This window comes from Anomaloglossus baeobatrachus, chromosome 3 (assembly GCF_048569485.1).
Source record: "Anomaloglossus baeobatrachus isolate aAnoBae1 chromosome 3, aAnoBae1.hap1, whole genome shotgun sequence".
In the NCBI taxonomy this organism is placed as follows: Eukaryota; Metazoa; Chordata; class Amphibia; order Anura; family Aromobatidae; genus Anomaloglossus; species Anomaloglossus baeobatrachus.
Window position 1 is genome coordinate 161,580,965 of NC_134355.1, and position 15,262 is coordinate 161,596,226.

Sequence of the window (15,262 nt, forward strand, 5' to 3'; positions counted from 1 at the left end):
TATTGCTTGTCAGTGTATATTTCACCTGTATATAAGAACTCTTAAGATATCAAGGGCATTTATATACATGTGAAATTTATTGTTCCATGTATAACATCTGTTCTTATGTTGTGAGCAATGTACATTAATCTCACACTGCAAATAAAATGTATTTGTTTTTGATTATTTTTTTAACATGCAAATAATCTGTAACATAAAGTCCAAGCAACAAAAGAATATCTAAAAGATAGTCAGTCAGCAAAAATATTCATGAGAAAGTGATAGGTGCTTTGATTCTAGTGAGCTATGTTTCATCCTAAAATGCTGCAGACAACAGTGTTTTAACCCTAGCTAAGTGCTATTATTATTTTCCCAGTTCGGTAATGGTGCCTACTGGAACTTCCCTCCATTATATCACTGTCCGACACACTGGTCTCTCATTATACTCACCTAACTTAAAAAGATGATACAGTTAACATGGATGTGGGATGTTATTTATCCATGAGAGTTGAATTACTAACTTTGCGAACAATTATTCTTTTAATATTACTACGTTTTTTGTTGTCTACGGTTGGTTGGTTTAGCATGTGGTGGATTTTTAGGTAATGTTAAATAATTAAGAAAAACTAAACAAGTAAATTACAATAAGTATTTTTTCATCCATGCCAGTCGTCCTACTATGACTCTAAATTTATGGATGTACCTATCACACGGGAGCAGATGAATCACTATAGGATGGTTGCTGAAAATGCTCACAGTGAACTGGCTGCCCTCCATGTGAAATATGAGACTGCACAATCAGAGGTAAAAATTGTCTTATTCAATCATATTGTTATTAAAAGCTGCATATTATCAAAGGAGATATAGCAAAAAACCTGCCTAAAGTACCCAGAAATGGTAACCAGGACTAAATTATCTGTTTGGTCAGTACTTTTGGCTCAAATTGAAGAGGGCAAGCATTTTCTCAGAGGTGTGCCTTCAGTATGTCCCCGAGTGGCCTTCACATCACATATTAGCCTCAAGTGTAGTCATACAAACAATACGAGTCACACAAGTCATACCAGATTCTGAACAAATGGCTTTCTCCAGTAACCATGTTTGTACATTGTACATTGATGAATCTGTCAGAAGTTAAGGCCGTTTTACACTGTACGATATATCTAATGATATGCCATCAGGGTCACGTCGTTAGTGACGCACATCTGGCCTCGTTTGTCATATCGTAGCATGTAACACAAATGAGCGACTGTGAACGAGCAAATATACTCACCTTATCGTTGCTTGTTGACATGTCACTCATTTTCTAAAAATCGAACGTCCTTCTGCGCTGGTTGTTCATCGTTCCCGAGGCAGCACACGTCGCTCCGTGTGACACCCCGGGAACGATGAACTGCAGCTTACCGGCAATGCGGAAGGAAGGAGGTGGGTGGGATGTTTACGTCCCGCTCATCTCCGCCCCTCCGCTTCTATTAGCCGGCCGCTGTGTGACGTCGCTGTGACGCTGAACGTCCCTCCCCCTTCAGGAAGAGGATGTTTGCCGCCCACAGCGAGGTCGTTCTGGAGGTAAGTACGTGTGACGGGGGTTACCAAGTTTGTGCAACATGGGCAACAAATTGCCCATATCGCACAAACAATGGGGGCGGGGGCGATCGCTCATGTGAACGCACAATAAATTGATATTATTATTATTATTATTATTTATTATTATAGCGCCATTTATTCCATGGCGCTTTACAAGTGAAAGAGGGTATACGTACAACAATCATTAACAGTACAAGACAGACTGGTATAGGAGGAGAGAGGACATATGTGTAAAGCGGCCTTTAGGCTTTGTTTCAGGTCCAGGCAAAGGCTGATGACAGTTTGCCGACAATCCTACAAAATGCAGAGGTTTAAGAACTGATTCACATGCTTTGAAAAAAAATGAAGGAACTACAGATTTTAATATCTTTATTAATAGACTAGTTCTGTTAAATTATAATGTGGGAAACCGGTATGGCCAATCCACACCAGAGATCCAAGCTTTACATCCAGACGTCTATGGTGGATTTCCTGAAAACCCCACTTTCAATTTGCCCATGTCAAATCCATTTAATGTGAACATACTATACCTTGCAACACAACAGCAGACTTCCATCTGTCACCTATACATAGAAAAGCCTTTCTCTCCTTTTTTTTTTTTGAAGCTGAGGAAACTCCTCAGTGACCAACAAGCATCCCAACAATTTGGTAGTGGGCCTCAGGCACGCTAGCTATAATTGAGGAGGGGCAAAGGTTAACATCAGTCTACAAAAAGGTATTTATTACATTATTAACATTGCATCTTCTTGTGGTTTTTTTACTCCCTAAGTCCCTAAAGGGAATGTCATCAGAAGCTGACAGAGTGTTTGAATCAAGTTTTTGTGTTACCAGTAATTTTTTTATGTTTTTTGCAATAGTTTTATTTTCATATCAGAATTTTATTTAAAAAAATAAATTAGAAGTTGCAATTTTCACCCTGGCTAGTTATTTAAGGGTAAGTGCACACAGCGTTTGTTTGGTTTTTTATAAATCTTTTGAACAAGTCCACTTAAAAAAACATCTGAAATTTTTTTTCAGAATGCCTGAATGACCCTTCCTATTTGTTTCTATTGTAAAACCAGTTTACTATTCAGAAGTTCAGTGTTTTGACAGGTTTTTTTTTTGTTTAAAGGCAATATGTCACCAAGTTTTTACTACTTTGTCTAGCCGCAGCACAACATAGGAAAAGAGACCTTGAATCCAGCAATGTATCAGTTAGCATAATTGGTGCAGTGTTTGTGACACAGAGTTTTTAGATATAGCATGTAGCAGAGTACAGAATGCTAACCCCGACCACATCACAGCTCTCTATATACATTGTATAGTGACAGTGAGCTACTTATCAGATAAGGGGATGAGGTCGAACAACTGCTCATATGACCTGCAGTCCTGACATTCATAAAGACCTAGTGATAAAACCTTCATTGTAAGGAAACAATAGCACACAGCCTAATATTTGACACATTGCTTAACTCTGTGTTTCAGGATAGGTCATCAATGTAAAATTCATGAATAACCTCTTTAAAACACCAATTGTTGGACAATACACTGAAATTAGTACTTAAAACCGGGACTGTAGAGAGCCACAGTAATTCAGTAGGTCATTTCAATGAACAATTGCACTGAAGCTGATTGTTTTTTGTTCTTAAAGAGCTTTTCTCAAGTTTAAAAGTTATTTGTTATCCATGGAATAGGCTGAATATATCGGAGTTGGATTAATTCTTAGGCTATGTGCGCACTTTGCGTTGAGTTTCTTGCAGTTCTAAACACATCCTCTGGCAGAAATTGTCTTTGTCAAATTTGGTTTTGACCACAAAAACGCTAAAAATATGCTTGCGTTTTTACCGCATTTTAGCCGCTTTTTTACTGCGATTTACATATTTTTTCATTGCTTAAAGTCAGATGCGTTTTGAGTACAAATACAGTGCTAAATAAAGTTTAAACATTCAAACACTATGAAAAAAACGGGGAAAAAATGATAACAAATATGATTAAAATCATGCACAAAATAGCTAATTTTATTAAAATTATAACTGTTTTATAATATTTATGCATAAAATAACTTTAAATTATGTTTTTTCATTAATTTAATTGTCGGACTATATGTGTCTGTAAAGGGACATATCATGCCCTTATTATAAAGTCAAAAAGGCATGCGTTTATTTTGTCAAAAAAGCATGTTTTCTGCATCAAAAAAGCATGTAAAACGCTGGGATTTTGATTTAGGTTGTATTTTGAAAGTTCACATTGACTCCAATGTTAGCAAAACGGTGCCAAAATGGCAAAAAAAATTGACATGCTGCTTCTTTAAACACTGAGTTTTTCCCAAATTTTCTGCAACTGAAACGCTGCATTTTTAACAGCATTGTGCGCACAAGAAATCACAATTTCCCATAGACTTTGCTTGAAAATCCAACGCATGCATTTTGGCATTAAAACGCTGCAGTTCAAAACGCTACGGAAACTCATGAAAAAATGCAAAGTGCGCACTTAATGGGGAGCTCCGGAAATGGTTGAGCACAACGCTTGACTGATCACAACAGTCCTGTTAGAATGAATGGAGAGGCAGTGTTCATGATCGAACACCACTCCATTCAGCTGGGGCTCTTCAGAGCCTTTGTTCTTGGGTACAGTAGGAACCCCCAGTGATCGGAAAGTTATACCCTCTCCTTTGGATAGGAGATAGCCTTCAATATTTAGACCACCGCTTTAAAGGTACCGTAACACTTAGCGATGCTCCAGTGATCCCACCAGCGATCTGACCTGGCAAGGATCGCTGGAGCGTCGCTACATGGTCGCTGGTGAGCTGTCAATCAGGCAGATCTCCACAGCGATCAGAGATCAGCCACCAGCCACCAGCGACCCGTGTAACGACGCTGTGCTTGGTAACCATAGTACACATCGGGTTACTAAGCAAAGCGCTGTGTACCTTGGCTATGTGTGCAGGGAGCAGGGAGCCGGCTTCTAGAAGCTGCGGATGCTGGTAACCAAGGTATAAATCGGGTAACCAAGCAAAGCGCTTTGCTTGGTTACCTGATGTGTACCTTGGTTACCCTATGTGTACCTTGGTTACCAGCATCCGCAGAAGCCAGCTCCCTGCTCCCTGCACATTCAGATCGTTGCTCTCCCGCTGTCACACACAGCGATGTGTGCTTCACAGCGGGAGCGCAATGACCAAAAAATGGTCCAGGACATTCAGCAACGACCGGCGACCTCACAGCAGGGGCCAGGTCGTTGCTGGATGTTACAGACAGCGACATCGCTAGCAAGATCGCTGTTGCGTCACAAAAACCGTGACTCAGCAGCGATGTCGCTAGCAATGTCGCTTAGTGAGACGTGGCCTTAAGATTTGTTCAGAATTTTCAGTCTTTGTCTTCTAACGGATTGTTTGGAAAGAATTTTAGATTCTACTCATATGTAGTTTAAAAAGTGATGACAAATAGATTAAAAGATTCTGAATGTTTACTCTAACTCTGGATTTCCATTGAATAAGTTTAGTCTAATCAAAGCAACTTTACAACTAGTTAATGTGAGAATTATTTACTGAATATTTAGCTGTTTTGTCTTGGCAATCGCTTATTCTATGAAAAAACATTTCCAATGGGAAATAATATTAGGGATACTTGTTTATATCATTCCAAAGTCTCCCAATATAGCAGCAATTATATTAATACCTGTGACCTTTTGAGTTATTATAATGTTGTATCTATTGCAGATTGTAGAATATATACTAATTGAATGTCTTATTGAATATTTTTATCAACTTATTTTTCTAGCTGCTTGATATCCGGTCTAAGCTTTCCTCCAAAGAATTGGGTCTGCAAGAGCTAAAAGCTGAAGTGGAAAGCTACAGAGAAAACAATGCACGACAATGCTCCCTTATCACCTCTCTTAGAGCAAGGCTACAGGAGACAGAGGAAGATTCGGGTATATTGGCAAATTCAAAAACCAGAGCGGAATTAACCTTGAAGGGAATCATTCAGGAAAACCGGGAACTGAAAGAAAGACTACAAGAAATGGAGTCTAATGTAAAGTAAGCTATCACTTCTACTAAAGGTAATCTGTTAGTGGCATTAACCCTCCCAAACCATCTATATGGGCATGTAGGTCATAGAAAGTTGATTAAAGTGATACCTTAATGTCTTTGATTCAATTTCTTGTTCTAGAGAATTCCACATTTTTTTTAATATGTAAATGAGCTGTTAAGATTTATGGCCCGAACACAGATATCCCTGAGAATTTGCCTCCAGGGCTCATTTTAAAGAAATGGTGTGTTACCAGTGTGAGACATGTAATGACTGACAGTCTGCTCTCTTACTCACACAAAACTCTGCAGTGAGATCAAAGCTAACAGTAGAATTGAAGCTTGTCTCATGACAAAAAACATTTGCAGCTGCAGTTCTTTCACAGTGCTTCATCTTCTTTCTCACAGGCATCTAATGGGGGAGTGCATGGTAATACAGCAGAGCTAAAAGCACTGTGAGAAGAAATCTGCAAATATGTTGTAATGAGACAAGGTTAAACTCTGCTGTGTTAGTTATAATCACACACAGGTCTGAAGAAGAGCTCCCACCATTATGAGGGACAAAGTTCACTTCTGCTGTACTGTGTTAGCTCTGTTGTACTGTGTTAGTTATGATCTAACCACAGAGCTGTGTGTGCTTATGAGACCAAAGTGTCAGTCATTACATGTCTCACACTGGTAATAACCCCTCTCAGATCTTGGGACAGATTATCAGGACGATGCCTATCCGGCCCACAGATTTTTACAGTTCAATTATATAGTAAGAAAAACATGGATCTCTCTGGAGTAAAATATCGGATCACAGATATCAATGTATCATTATATTCTGCTGTCTATGACTTAAAGTCCATATAGATGGCTTAGGAAGGCTGATCCTAATGACAGATTTCCGATCATTATGACTGGATGTGGATAACACTGAACATGCATATGTTTCACTGACTGTTTCATTTACTGGTGAATTGTATTTTACAGATGCCTATAGTTGGGTGTTACATTGTTGTTATTATAATCATGAGAGAAATATACATGTCTCTCCTTATCTAGAACCCACATGGCTCATTTGGAAGATAGCAGATCCGAGGCTTCAAGATATAGTCGGAGTCATAGTCACTTTGTGACTCAACTATCCATAAGTTTGGGTATAGATATTATGGGAAAAGAAGATCCAGAAGCAATGATACTGTCCAAGGTAATGATTATGAGAACTATATATAAATATTGAGTATTTCCTGTGATTAAATGTTTAAATCAATAAATGAAATATTTGCAAAATATGATCATTGCGACAGCAATCCCGTCAATGTACTTAAAGGGAACTGTCCCAGGTTTTGCCAATGTAAACTAAAGTCACCGCCTTCAACGCCTGTTTCCAACATCCTGTACAAAAGCTCCCAACTCCCTCTGCATATCCCCAAAAATTTCTTTTACAATTCCACCATAGCGAGATTAGCAGTGTTGTCTGGATGATGTAGGACATGTCATCCATACTAATTAAAGCAGGAGGACGGCGATTACGGGGATACCGGGGATCGAGCAAGGTCACCATTGCACTGGACCATGCCATTTGGTTTAATTATAAATGCCATTTTTTTTGATATTTAGTGGAAGTTGGGGGGCCTGTATACTGATTACTGCATTTAGGTAAGAGAGACATTAAAGGTGGGGAATTTAGTTTTGGGAAATCTGCTGACAAGTTCCCTTTAAAGAGGACCTGTCACCGAGTAAAAAGTGACGAGTTTTTGCTGAAATTTTATTCCCATTGTTCCCCTGAATATTATTTAGCAGTTATAGAGATATGTGCTTTCTTATTTAATGCTTATTTTTATTGTTTTTAACAACGTGGTGTAATCCTCAGGTTTATGATTCAATGCAGCCTTAAGACTCTTCCCCAGAAAATCCTGTAGCACCACCCCCTTGGTAAAGACCATAAAAATTAGCAGTAAATAAAAGGGCCTATATCTCCCAAACCATATAGTGGATTTAGAAAAAAAAAGAGACATTAAATACTTGGCAAAGTAAATTGAGAGCAAAATCTGGACACTTGACCAGATGACAAATCATTTTTAAAATGGCAACTTTTTAGCATTTTTGGTGACTTTTTTCCTTCCAAATATGGATCATAAATATTGAGGCATTCTGAAATAATTAGCTATTTGCATACCATCTTCAATGTACTGTGCAAAAGACAACAGTACAAATGACATACAATAATGTGGCATTTATGTATAGCAAATTAGAATGAGAAATAATGGAGGAAAATTAAGAAAGTTGTAGTTCAAGAGGAAGGTGCATGCAACAGTGGTAATGAACATGGGATGAGATGTGCATGCTCTTTTTTTCCGATTTGCCATATTTGGATACCACTTTGTCAGTAGATGAACTTATAATTTATTTAGTCAGTATATTACTTTGAATAGATATCTTACTCTATGCCAGTAAGGTGATCACAAGCCACATGCAGTGCCCTCCCACCTTAGCACTTTCTATGAAAACCACAAAAAGCACATTTCCTTAGGCAGGATTTGTAAAGGGCACCAACCAGCAAATTTTGCTATATATAGTAAAGGCAGTGCCATACTGGCACTAGCATGGTGAATAAAATCATATCTTCAGTTTTCATATTGGATCTTTGATTGTAGAAAAAAAGTGTTCATGAAGGTGCAGAAATTTGTGCATCCTGTGATTGACGTGTGCAGTGGGGTGCGCCTTTGTGGGTCGGGTCCTCGGTGTATAGTCTTCCTCCTGTGTCCTCTATTGTATGGCCCTTTTCATCATTTAAATATCGCACCATGCCACCATTGCTGCTGTTGGCAGCGCATGCGCATTGCCACAGTAATGATGTCTTCATTAAAATGGCGCCGGAGTCCATGCATGTGTGTACTGCGATCTCTGACACCATTTTATTGAAGACACTGTGGAGAAGGTTATGAGTTGCAGGGGTGCATTGGCAGAAGAAAAAAAAATTCAATCTGCGCACACGCTGCTGCCGCTCTAAAGGCCCCGTTACACGCGGCGATGTATCTAAAGATATATCGCCGGGGTCATGGATTCCGTGACGCACATCCGGCATCGTTAGTGACGTCGTTGCGTGTGACAGCAAGGAACGACTGTTAGCAATGGAAAATACTCACCTTATTGTCCATCGTTGACATGTCGTTCCTTTTTAAAAAATCGTGGATTGTTGAGCACGCAGGTTGTTCGTCGTTCCCGAGGCAGCACACATCGCTATGTGTGACACCTCGGGAACGACGAACTGCAGCTTACCTGCAGCCTGCAATGCGGAAGGAAGCAGGTGGGCGGGATGTTACGTCCCACTCATCTCCGCCCCTCCGCTTCTATTGGGTGGCCGCTTAGTGACGCCGCATGAACCACCCCCTTAGAAAGGAGGCGGTTCGCCGGCAACAGCGACGTCGCTAGGCAGGTAAGTACGTGTGACAGCTTCAAATGATTTTGTGCGCCACGGGCAAATCGCTGCGACAAGGGCGGGTGCTTTCACCAGCGACATCGCTAGCGATATCGCAGCATGTAACACCCCCTTTAGTCTTCTCCACAGTGTCTTCAATAAAATGGCACCGGAGTTCACGGTACATGCATATGCGAACTCCGGCGCCATTTTAATGAAGACATCATTACTGTAGCAATGCACATACGCAGTCAACAGCAGCAATGGTGGCACGGTGCAATATTTAAATAATGAAAAGGTGGCATGCCATTGAGGAGGAATAAACACCAAGGACCTGACAAACAAAAGGGCCGCCCCCGATGCACACATCAATCACAGGATGCACAAATTTCTGGACCTTTATGAATGTTTTTTTCCTACAATCAAAGATTCAATATGAAAACTGAAGGTGAGATTTTATTCACCATGCTAGTACCATTATGGCACAGCCTTTACTGTATATAGCAAAATCCTGCTGGTTATTTCCTTATAAAGCTGGAGTGCTCACTTTACCCCATTTAGTATTCTTACATTAAGCACACTGGCCATACTGTTGTATCCGGCTTCAATTATAATTTTTTCTTTTTTTTTATATTTTTTTATTTTATATTTTTTTTATAATTTTTTTTTTTTTTTTTCTCTTTCTTTGAACTCCGTTCACCCCTTCAGGAGTGCCGGTGTTCTAGCAATGAGCGTGGTGCGCACGCGCATTTCATTTTTTCCCACGCTCCTGACCTTTTTTTACCTTTCTCAGTCAATTGGTCTCCTTCTTTCTAGGAACCTTTGCCTGCGCACGCGCGATGGGTTTTTCATGTTACGTTTATCTTTCTCACTCAACACTTCTGTCTGGATACACATGCATATTGCATATTTCACATTAAATTTATCATGATTCCCCCTTTTTATATGGAAAGTTTTTTTACCTGTTCCTTTTTAAAGGTTTAATACTTGAAAATTGGGCACAGCTTTTCTCTAGTTCACAAGGTTTTATCTTTTCTGCACTTTAAACCATCATAGGACACACTCACTGTATATGAATATGTATATATATATTTTTATATGTATATATTTTTTTAAAAAAAAAATTTCAAAATTTTTTTTCATTTCATTTTTGATTTTTATTTTTTCTTATTTATATTTTTACTGGTAACAATTTCTCTTCACTTACACCAATTTACTTTTTTCTTTTTTCTCTTATGCATAAACTTCCCCTATTTTTTTCACTCTTTTCTGTTTGCTTCATGTGCAGCTTAGTCATTTGACAGATGATGTCAATTCCGCATACATGACAACTCCCTTTTAGTGGTATATATGTATCCTCTGGGTGCAGCATGTGTTAGGCTGTTCTTTTATTTTTCCTTGTCCTGATGAAGAAGGCGGACATGCCTTTGAAACGCGTAGACCTTTGGAAATAAAGAAAAAGTTTTTTTACAAAAAAAAGATGATTTCTTTTCCTGAGGAAGGAGACGGATGTCTCTGAAACGCGTAGGAACTATCCAATAAAAAGGAAATCTTTTAATTTACACGCATCAGTGGTTTTCAGCGCGGCATAAACCCGGTCTTTTCTTCTACCTGTGTGATACAAAGTATCCGGCTTCAAAGCACTTCTCTAACTGGCAGTATCATTCTGTCTCCATCTTACCATATTTCCCTCCCCCCTCACCCAGTATGTGCGTATGCAGACATGCTCTTACATGTAGTGCTTCTCTGAAAAGTCTCCATCTGAAGAACTTTCTGCATAGCTGTTTGCTAGACTGGGTGCTAATGCTCCAAACTGGTAGACAGCTGCTAGTCCCACATGGTGGGGGGCAGAGCTCTATGGTATTGGTGTGTATTTGTATATTTTTATACATTCTGCTTTATTCATAATTAGAGAAAAGGTAAAGGACTTACAGAGAACCTGTCACTTGAAAATGCTGTACTATCTGCAGGCATCATGTTATAGAGCAGGAGGAGCTGAGCAGATTGATAATATGGTTTTGTGAGATAAGACTCAGTATATCCGGTGATTTATGCATATAAAACTCTGCTCTTTCTGGGATTTTGGGTCCAGTGGGCAGTTTCAGCAATTACTGTATGGAAATTTTTGCAAATAAAGCTGTCAGTCACTGCTAGAACCACCCACTGCTGCAAAAAATAATGAGCGAAGGTTTAAGCTATAGCTTGCAGGTGCTCATTGACATGTCTGGAAGAGTTTTCTAGGCTTGCATACACTGTATATACACACATACGCATACATTTCTCATGCATATACACATTATTCACACGGATGTGACCAGAGAACACGTTCTGTACATTATAAATTGCCTGCTACTTTTTTTATGTAAAGAATACCCAACATGTGTGAGCATGCTCTAAAACTTTATACCATATAGATTGTAACTTTTTTGCTGTTACCAATGGAAATTGTGTCTAATGGCTCTGATGTATATCTGGACTGTGCATTCCTAGACAAATATAAGTCGCAGGACACTTATTCCAAAGATTCCCAACCCATTATGTAGATTTTGCTCCTCTGGGGAGACCTATGTACCGTGTTTCCCAGAAAATAAGTCCTACCTGAAAATAAACCTAGGAGAATTTTTCGGGCTTTTTGAAGCATACTTAAAATATATGCCCTACTACAAAAATAAGCACTAATTGCAGTTCATTTTTGCATATCATGCCAATAATATCCTTAAATAGTGCTTGGGCAGCCCTTTCAGGATTTGTAACTTTCATTGCTGTGAAACTCAGGTCAGAAGAGCAGACCACCCGTCTGAGGATTGTGATGTGATCCTTGGATGAGTAATATGGCAGTCTGACTGCATCCAATCATTGACACTGGTGCAGAGGGGTGGATATTAATTTTGCATTAACTGCTGACTATAAATTTTCTGAGGCATACGGCAACACAACAGGCTAACTTACAGTAATAAAAGTTACATTTTCTGAAAGGGCTGCACAAGCGCTATTTCAGTATACTGGGTATTAGTAATGTACGCAAAAAGTATCTGACAGATTCTCTTTAAAAAATACAGCAGGACCCGTCATCAAATAAATATAAAACATCCCCTGAAAATACACTACCTGACAGAAGTTCTGTCGCTTATCCATGTTATGTAAATAAAAACTTATAACCTGACTTTAAATTCATCAAACAAATAATTAACTTCTAATTCAAAGATATGTTGCATAACATTAGTGAATGAAGTTGTGGTGCTATTGTTAGGGATGTGATTATCATTATTATGAGTATATAGGAGTTACATGGAGATATCCATAAAGAACAAGATTTAAGATGTTGTTTGAACTGTACCCCACATATCTCTTGGCTTAGGACTCAGGCAGACAGTCTGGGCTATTCTTGTGACAAGTGAATAATGCTGACATTGCTTAATATAAATGAGGAACCAAGCACATTACAGTAAATTGTATATCACAGAATAAGCTGTTCTACTTTATCCAATAGGAGACGTGTTACGTATTCTTGGCACCTAGCCAATAAGGTTATATATATTTGTAACACTTCCGGAAATAAATCAGTCTTACTTTCGATTCATATCTGAGTACGTCTCTCTGGTGTGAGCGAAAGAGAGGGTAATGCATGCTACCACGAGTGACTCATAATTTGGACTGCAGACAGTTTAAGAGGGATGCATGATTAGATTGCATCAACCTAAATTACGGCCTTATCACTATTAGAGCCATATTTAATATTTTGTGTGACTTCCATGAGCTTGAAGGACTGCATCCATGCGGTTCAACAATGATTCCTACAATTTATTGAGGAAATCATCAGCAATAGCAAAGAATGCGGTCTTACATGCCTCCCAGAGTTCATCTAGATTCTTTGGTTTTGTCTTAAAAGTTTCTTCTTTCATCCTACCCCAACATGCTCATTGATGTTCATGTCTGGTGACAGGGCTGGCCAGTCCTTGAGCACCTTGATCTTCTTTGTCAGGAGGAACTTTGTTGTAGAGATGGATGTATGAGATGGAGCACCATCCTGCTGCAGAATTTGACCCCATGGGAATATAAGAGGTAGCTAATACTTCTTGATATTTTAGGCTATTGATATTGCCTTCTACCTTGCAAATGTTTTGCACACCCCCTTACTGAATGTAACCCCAGACCATGATCTTTCCACTACCAAACTTAACTATTTTCTGGATCCATATGGGCTCCAGTAGGTCTCCTGCAGTATTTGCGGAGGCTGTGGTGTAATTCAACTGAAGATTCATCAGAGAAATCCACCTTCTGCCACTTTTCTAGCGTCCATCTGTTTAGCAGGCTGTGGGACTTGGCAAATGCCACACGGTTTTATAATTGCCTTTTGTTTAGTGCTGGCTTCTGGGCACTGATTCGACCATGTAGGCCATTTCGAGACAGAATCCTACAAGCTTTTCTAGTTGACACAGGGACTTGAGGTGACCAGGCCTCTTGGAGCTTTGCTGCAGTGGAAGAGGGTCTGGCTTTGGATTTTCTAACCAACAAACGTTCCTCCTGAGCAGTTGTCTTGCGGGGTCTGCCGGACCTGGGCTTCTCAAAAACATCTCCAGTCTCTTCAAATCTTTTTTTAATTCTTTGTACTTGACGCTGAGACACATTAAGGGTATGTGCGCACGTTGCTTTTTGCCTGCTTTTTACCTGCTTTTTTGCTGCTTTTTCTTCTGCGCTGTTTAATGCCAAAATGGATGTGTTTTTCTATTCAAGCAAAGTCTATGGGAATTTGGGTTTCTTGTTCACACTATGTTGTTCAAAATGCTGCCTTTTTGTGGCAGAACTTTGGTCAAAAACTCAGCTTTGCAGTGCAAAACCCAAATGGCAAAAACAATTGACATGTTGCTTCTTTGAAAAGCTGAGTTTTAGACCAAAGTTCTGCCACAAAAAGGCAGCATTTTGAACAACATAGTGTGAACAAGAAACCCAAATTCCCATAGACTTTGCTTGAATAGAAGAACACATCCATTTTGGCATTAAACAGCGCAGAAGAAAAAGCAGCAAAAAAGCAGGTAAAAAGCAGGTAAAAAGCAACGTGTGCACATACCCTAAAGGTGCCAGCCACCTCTGCAGTGGATCTAGTCTTCAGCCTCTTGATAATCAAGGCTTTGGTCACAGGGTGGATTTTTGGCATGTTGTCAGAGGTCAAGTTGCAGTTCAAGGGAAGGTCTGGGGTGCTGGGTTTCTTTTTATACTCACCCACTAATTAACCGATCATTTAGTGAGCACAGGTGATGATGTAAACTAGGATTGGGTGCATTATATGACAAAACTTTTGTCTTGCCAAAATCTGACCTTTCTGTGTTCATTAAATGATCAATATTTCAGCTTTGCAGCAACTTTATTTTCATAACCTAAACCAAATTTGGGAGGGTTTCAGCTTTCAAAAGAGTAATTTATGAAACCAATGGATGAATTTAAAGTCAGGTTATAAGCTTTTATTTACATAACATGGATAAGCGACAGAACTTCTGTCAGGGACTGTAAGCCACTCCAGAGTTATAATGCAGATAGCTATACACTGCTGCTAAGCCGTCCTCCAGGCGTCCACACAGTGGCTACCTTGTAAATTTGCATATATGTGTTCATTGAAATCTCCACTTACATTCAGATGCAGATTTATCCATTCATCCATTCTGGAAAATAGAGATATAATCTCCCAATAGAAAGAGCATTTTGTAGGTTTTAAAATCTGCAGCGCTTCCTACAATCTTCACGTATTTTTTTTTTGCAGCTTGTGAATTGCTTTTTGATTCACTGGCCTGACATGGTTTAGGTTTTCCTTCCCTGTGATGAAATAGGTATAAGAATATTGTAATGTCTACTTATAAGCAAAACTACAAGCTTGGCACTTTTTTTTAGGCAGGTGAACTCTGCAAGGAGAATTCTATATTAAAAGGTAATATATTCACTCTGGAGGAAACCATTAATGTCAATGAGACGGAGTCTAAAGCCAGCCGAGAGACCATAATGAAGCTGGTCTCAGAAGTGAAAAGAGAGAAAAAAAAGAACACTTCATTTATCCAGCAAATAGACACCCTGCACAAGGTTTGTATATTCAGCTCTGCGATTTTCAGGGATTATGTCTTGGGTAAAAGAGCAAGTTACCTTACTCAATGTATGGATGTGAAACTTGCTGGGTTAGAAGATCACTGCCGGCTATTATAATGCAAAATGTGCTGTACTACTCTTTTGTTTCCAGTGGGGACATCACATCTTTTATATTCTTGACGTCACTTTCTTGAGAGTCTTCTTTTGTTAGTTTATTAGTA

At 39.2% G+C, this 15,262-nt stretch overlaps 1 protein-coding gene across 1 annotated transcript in view; it reads left to right on the plus strand.

Moving 5' to 3' along the window:
- CCDC170 (coiled-coil domain containing 170) overlaps positions 1–15,262 on the plus strand; it is a 199,444-nt gene that overhangs the window by 38,865 nt on the left and 145,317 nt on the right. Inside the window, exons 4-7 of the mRNA XM_075338162.1 lie at positions 649–783; positions 5,316–5,572; positions 6,611–6,755; positions 14,853–15,038. Coding sequence (XP_075194277.1) covers positions 649–783; positions 5,316–5,572; positions 6,611–6,755; positions 14,853–15,038 — 723 coding nt within the window. The remainder of the gene's footprint in view (positions 1–648; positions 784–5,315; positions 5,573–6,610; positions 6,756–14,852; positions 15,039–15,262) is intronic.